Below are 6,856 nucleotides of genomic sequence, written 5' to 3' on the forward strand. Positions count from 1 at the left end.
TGGAACCTGGGCACCTGGAATGACTGGGCAAGCATGCCTCTAACCTGGCCTCCATTCCTGAGCTCCAGTTATCCTGTTACCATCCAGGCCTCCAGAGCCCCATCTGTCCTGGAGTCACTGCCTTTAGGCTGGAGGGACCTTGGCAATTGTCTGGTCCTGGCCCTCTCAGGAGCAGAATCCTCACTTGGGATTAGACCCTTCACTGGGGCCAGATGCTCTAAGCACAGGGGCATCATGGGGGAGGAGCCATTCTGACTTCCAGGACACTCGATCAGGGACAACTGCTTCAGTCAACCCATATCATCTTGGGCCAGGATTGGTGCTGATTCATTCTGATTCCTGAAGACATGGTCTCTCTCCTCCTGAAGCTGAGTCTAGTGGGGAAGACAAAAATGGATCAAGTAATAAAAGTGGGAGGCTATTTACCAAAACAGAGTTCTCAGGAGGTCACAAGTCTGGGGAGAAGGTGGTCATGGAAGGCTTTTCTGAGGAGATGGCATTTAAATTAAAGGCAAGAGTGCATTTATCTCACTCACTTACTCACCCCCAGAGCCTAACACAGGGCTGGCACATGGTAGACACTCAGTTGTTTGATGAATGGATGAATGAATAAATGAATGAATGGGAAATTAACAAATATCTCTACCTTTCCTGATAGCCCTTGGTGACTTACAGGATTTGATGCTGGGTCTATGAATGTATCCATTTACAAAAACAAAACAAAACAAAAAAATTGGATGTCATGATTCCTCCTGAGGTCTATTCATGTTAGGGACATGCTATGTGCTGCTCATTCAGTTTTAGAGGTGTTTATGCTGGCTCACACCAGGGGAAGACGATACCCCTGAGATCCCGCAGGGAGTCTTCTAGACTCCCCGCCTTCTGACACCCCGAGACCACACCATGGAGAACTCTGTAAATTAATTCATCAAAGTGAGGAAGGCAAGCCCCTTGACAGGTGATTGGATTTAGATCTGAAAACGGAGACAGGTTAATACTTCCTGTGCCCAGATGTCCTAACCATAGACCAAAGCTCCATGGGAAGCAAGGGGAGAATAGCACCATGGACCTACCTTCTTTTTCTCAGAATAGGGTGAAGGGTTCTTGGAAATTCCCCTAAAGCATCCAAATGATCACATCCAGGGCTGTTTGCTGTCAGGTTTCTGGGCAGGATTATGGGGCAGGATTATGGGCAGACTGACCAGCTATTCCCTCCCCAAGGACTGCCTTAATTTCCAAGCCCTACTTCTCAGTCCCAGGGAAATTGGGCCCAGCTATAAAATACCCTGAAACTCTCCCAGACCTCAAAACATGCCCACAGTATTGTGTCACTCTTGGGGACCCTGTCCATAATGTTCAGTAACAAGCATCTTCTTTCCCTTCCCTCTCTAACACGCACCTTTCCAAGAAGAGAAATGACAGCTAGTGACATTGAGTATAGGTAAGGCCACCACGTATAGTTGCATAGGCTGTTCACTGCAAAAGGCCAACCTGCATAGAAGGCAGATGGGGGCTGAAATTCATCCTGCACTCGTCCTGCCAAGCTGTGCCCTGGCATGGCTGTATTCACAAAGAAGAAGGGGTGCCTTTTTCTAATTTGTACATAGGTGCCATATGGGCTAGTAGTGACCCTGGGTGGAGAGCCCAAAGAATTACATCTGGGGAGGAAAATAAGCCAATCATTCCCTTGCTACCACCTAAACATTCTAGCCAGGTGTTCCTCAAGTGATCAGATATACTAATAAGGCAGACTTCTTAGAAAATAATAGAATATAATGGATAAACCAGTAGGGCCAGTGGGGCTTTGTGTTTTATTTTTCTATGTCTTGAATTCACATGACAGTGAAAATCAAACAACTGAGATGTACTAGGGAAAGATCAAATGTCTTCTTTCTGTTAAACTACTTTTAAGGAGAATAAAGATTTGCAGTGAGTATAACCCCTCTGGGTTGGAAACACTAGGAGTCTGGAATGTAGCCCAAACACTGGGCTCTAGCTTTGCTTACCTTGAGCCTTTTGGTCAGGAAGGGGGCCCCTAAAAGATGAGGTGAAGTTGGCATTTTCTCAAGAGAACAACCTTCCCGTGGAGATCAAGGCATCTCACCAGAGGATGATTAGCTCTTGGTGTCATCTGGATGGTGGCATAATGTGGATGTGTTGCTTGGAAAAGAATCTGATTTCAGCACGTTTGATGGGTGTAGAACCAAGGGCTATGGTCCGCTTTGCCAATCACTTTACATTGCAGGGATATTGGGCAAAAGCAACTCAAACTTAGGGGCAAGGGCAGTCACTCACTCTCAGAAATGCATCCCCAGCATGATATCCTTTGTTACCTGCCCATATGCCCAGTCTAAAGGGGGCTATGGTTCTGGGGAAGCTAAAAGGGAAGATGGGCAGGGAGTGAAGCCTGCCAATCACAGCTCTCTTAGCACTTCCGGCACCTCCATATGCCAGAGCAGGAAGTGGGTTCAAGGGATGAAACCCAAATGCTTCCTGAGAAGAGCAGTCTAGGCAGTCAGGGCTGTTGAAACTCAGCGCATGCGTGGGCAGTTCAGGAAAGTCAGACAAATGTCATATGACTCCTGCGCGATCCTCTCAGGAAACAGGGCCCTAGGCAATTTCATTCCTAAGTGAGACTTCCTCCTCTTCCCTCATCATCATTTTTTTTTTCTAAGCAAAAGTTACTTGGACTTTGCAGATAATTTCATACCCAGAGCCCTCCCATGCCTCGTGGGGAGTACATAGGATAGGAGCCGGTGGTTCTGGAGTGCCTGCAGGTGCCACATGTGGAGTTAATGGCTCACTTTGCCGGGAGGATCTTATGAAATCCTCAGACAACCCTGAGATGAAGCACCGTTACTGTTCTTATTTTTGCTGATGAGACACTAAAAGCTCAGAGAGTTTAAGTAGCTTGCCCAAGGTCACACAGCCAATAAATGGTGGAGCTGGGACCTGGACTAGATCATGTGGTTCTAGTGCCCACACTCATACCACCTTATAGCATGGGAGTTCCAGATCTTTCACAAAGTGGGAAGACTGGGATATAATGAGGAAGGAAGGCCACAGCTCCCCTACACCCATGGTCAGCCAAGCTCTGCCCATGTCATGAAATGTGCATGGGAGCAACAACTCCTCCAGGCATTTTACCTGAGAGCAGGGACTTTGTCTCCCTTGAACTTTTCTGCATACCCTGTGCCTCAAGCCAGACCTGATTCACAAAAGAATGTTTATTGGCAGAATGAAGGACCGCCTCCTGAGCTGCCCTCGTCCTGCCTTTCTCCTCTCTCTCTCCTAAGCTCTGACTAGACACTGGGCTCACCAGGCTTTCTATTTTATTTTATTTTATGAAACAGGGTCTCACTCTGTTGCCCAGGCTGTAGTGCAGTGGTGCAAACATGGTTCACTGCAGCCTCGACCTCCCAGACCCAAGCCATCCTCCCTCCTCGGCCCCGTGAGCAGCTGGGCCCACAGAAGGCAGGGTTCCTGCACAGGCACCAGTTTCTACTCAAGCTGACCTATGTTCCCACTTCTGACCCTAGCATGGCTTAAACATCCATGTCCCTAGATGGGCAGTTAGGGGAGGTCTTGAACATGTGTCCTTCCTACAATAGGTTATCAGCTGCTCCTGGTATCTCTATGAATGGGTTCTGAGGGTTTTCTCCCACCCACACAGTTTTAGCTCTTCTTTGGGTTTCCAGGGCTGCCCCCAAGAAGCAAATCTAAGCAGGAGGTTAGCAACTACGTTCTTGGCCCTGGTCTCCTTCCCCTGAGTGGCCACAGTGTGGATGAGGTTCAGACTCCTCCATGGTGTGACTGGCTCCTGGGTGGGCCCAAATAGCGTGTTCATCAGTTATCAAATGTCAAAGATCAGAAGCCAAGCCACATAAATACCTCAAGATGCTGTTCCAGCAGTCATCCCCTGTATTTATCCACTGGAACAGCTTGACAAATCTGTCAGTGCTAAGGAGGGTAGGAATCAAATCATATAGGTCCCTACCTTCAAGGTGTCCACCATCAGGCTGAGGAGGCTAATACACATGGCACAGTTAGTGAGCAGTGCAAGGTTTGTGTGGTGCAGTATGCCAGACACAGCTCAGAAAGCAGGGATGGTGTTGGTGGGATGCAGGGGCAAAAAATCCTGATAAATAAAGCCTTTCAAAGTGCTGAGATATCAGGAGGTCCTCTCCTATCTTCCACACCCCACCTAGCATTTCATTGCTTTTGAATTACCTACTGCTACACAACAGACACTCTAAAACTTAGTGTCTCGAAAGAATGCATCATTATCTCTCATATCTCTGTTGACTGGGCTCAGTTCACTCAGGATGTCTTGCAGTTGGAATGGCTAGGGCCAAAATCATCTGAAGATTCTACTGAGCTGGACATCCAAGGTCACCATCACTCACTCACATGGCTGGCAGTGATGCTGAATGTTGGCTGAGAGCTCAGCTGGGGCTCTTGACGGCAGCAACTATTTCTGGCCTCTCTCTGTGGCTTGGACTTCTCACAGGATGGTGGCTGATTTCTAGAGCAAGTGTTCCAGTATTGAAGGTTCTAAGAGATCCAGGCAGATATTGCAAAGCTTCTTACAACCAACCCTCAGAAGTTCTAGAATGTTGCTCCTACCATATTCTGTTGGTCAAGCAAATCACTATAGGTAGACCAGATTTAAGGGGTGAGAAGCAGCTCATGAATCTGAGGAGGGAAAGAACTAAAGGCTGCCATCTTGGAGACTGTCTATTACAGCTTCCTTTACATAAAGATAACATGCCTTTGTTGAACCGAGACAGAAAATGAACTCTCAACTGGGAAAGGAAAGAGAATTTGTCCCTGTGTCTAGAAGAAGGTACTTCTTCCAGTCCCACTCCAGCCTGTTTTCTTACCTCATACCCCAAGGTACATTCTTTGACTGTGCCCTAGGCCCAGAATTCTGGAGCCAGAATGTGGAAGAGAGTGGAAAAAACCACTTACATCATCCTAACTAACCAGCCCACATTTAAGAATGAGTTTGCTACGTGACTGTTGCCATGAAATTGTTTATCTGCTTTTGCTGCAGTGTGGCCTTTAAGGGACATAATCTGGTGCCAGTGATGTCCCAGCAGCAGTTGCCATGGAGGCCTGGAGGTCAAGGTTGGTAAGGGAGCTTCTTGCCAAGATGATGTCACATAAAAATCCCTTTGCTTTCTTATGACCACCAGGTAATTGAGCTATGAAGGAAAAAGAAAGCCACAAATTCCTCAGATGTGTGTCCACAGTCGGAGCAGGGTGGGCTACTGCAGAGTCCTAGCATACAAGTCATGAGACCTCCTTTAAGTCCTTGCACTCCCCTTGACTTGTCTGATGGGGGAGGTCCATGTAACCTCACTGGACATGCTCCAGGAGCCACGTTTGGAAGGCTGTGAAATCATCTGGTTGGGACTGCCTTTCTCACCCATCTGAATAATTCAAGCACAATAACTCACTTCTAAGCTTCCCCGAGCCTCTGTCTGCCAGTCCCCATTACCTATGGGGTGCAATCACTGTCAACATAAAGCAGAACGGGGGTACTTTGCACACGCCACCGCCTCCCAACTCGCTCCTACTCTACCTTACTTGAGAAACTTTATCTCCTTCCCCAATAACATAATGTATTTAAATAGCTACTAATTTCCTCTTCTTTCTTTCTTCTGCATAGAATTTCATTAATTATACATTTCTTGGTTCATGACACAATCTCATCTTTGTACCATGCACACTTCACTTGTATTTAGCTATTTAGCTTTTGGGTTTTTTTTTTTTTTTTTTAAATAAATAAACACCATCCAGTCAGCCCACAACCCAAAACAAAAGCCAGGTCCTTGACAACAACCCGCAAGTCTTCCAAATTCCAAGTGACAGTGAACACAAAAATGAAAGAGCCGGTCACCCAGCATAAACAAGCCGGAAGAAGCCCACGCCTATCAAAAGGTTCCATCTTCTTCTAGCATCCGAAGATGGCGTATTTTCCAAATGTCTTGATTTTTACGTGACCCAAGTGTCCTAGCCTTTCCAGTCATTGAAAATTTGGGTTCTCAAGTGGTGTATCATTTTATCTTGAGCCATGTGTCCTATAGAAACATGGAAGATGACTATTTGTTTTTTCAGTTAAACATGCAGCAGCCAGCAGACTAGCAGCCAGCTTCTGCTTCGGGCCGCCCCGGGGCGCGGGATGGGAAGGGGTTAACGTAGCGCCCCGCTTACCTGGGTAGAAGCCGGCCCGGAACCCGAGCTCGCAGGTCGCCGAACGCATGCGCATTCGCCTGGCCCAGCACCGTGCTCGGGGGCCGGCGGCTCCCAGCTCCCGGGCCGCCTCGCTGCACAAAGGCCTGCTTTGTTCTCTCGGCTCTGTTTTAAATATCTGACGAATATTCCCCCCATCCCTGCGCCAAATCCCCGGCCTGACTGCAGGCGCGGCACAAGGGCGCATTGTGGGGCCAAGCGAGGGGCGAAGGGGGCTGGGGGCGGCCGGCGCAATGGGGACGCTCCGATTGCGCCAAGTTGACTCAGCCGTTTGGGTCACCTGGGCTGAGTCGCGGGCGTGGAAGCAGAGGATAGGGGGTGGGGAGGTGTTTCTTGTCTTCTTCCAGTCTCAGAAGTAAAAGTTGGAAAATGGGGACCCCAGCAGTGAACAGAACCGTTTCCAAGCCAGGCCTGTAAGAAGGAGCTGAGGTTTCAGCTGAGCCCCCACCCTTCCCGACCGCACAGCCTCGGGCATGAACCCGGGAAGCCAGACGCTTAGTTGCTTATCAGGCCATCGCTGTACATATTTAGAAAGTGCCTATCACTCAGACACTTTGAAAAGCGTGGCATTCCAGCGCAAACCAACCCGAACGAGGTG

The 6,856-nt window shown here is 48.4% G+C and overlaps 1 protein-coding gene across 2 annotated transcripts; it reads right to left on the bottom strand.

The window, feature by feature from the left end:
• Nucleotides 1-272: 272 nt before the first annotated feature.
• Nucleotides 273-6,650, bottom strand: LOC108533726 (uncharacterized). Of its 2 annotated transcripts, none has more exons than XR_001886806.1 (2): nucleotides 6,220-6,386; nucleotides 273-374 (listed from the first exon to the last, which is right to left on the bottom strand). XR_001886806.1 is itself a non-coding variant. In XM_017878613.1 (2 exons), exons 1-2 carry the CDS (start codon nucleotides 6,443-6,445, stop codon nucleotides 5,065-5,067), a joined length of 369 nt encoding a protein of 122 aa, XP_017734102.1. In that variant the 5' UTR covers nucleotides 6,446-6,650; the 3' UTR covers nucleotides 3,383-5,064. The 2 variants fall into 2 exon arrangements, 1 of the variants encoding a protein (XP_017734102.1); XM_017878613.1 differs by lacking the exon at nucleotides 273-374 and adding an exon at nucleotides 3,383-5,207 and having other exon boundaries at nucleotides 6,220-6,650.
• Nucleotides 6,651-6,856: the final 206 nt, after the last annotated feature.

Source organism: Rhinopithecus bieti, unplaced genomic scaffold (genome assembly GCF_001698545.2).
Source record: "Rhinopithecus bieti isolate Rb0 unplaced genomic scaffold, ASM169854v2 scaffold_11252, whole genome shotgun sequence".
Classification (NCBI taxonomy): Eukaryota; Metazoa; Chordata; class Mammalia; order Primates; family Cercopithecidae; genus Rhinopithecus; species Rhinopithecus bieti.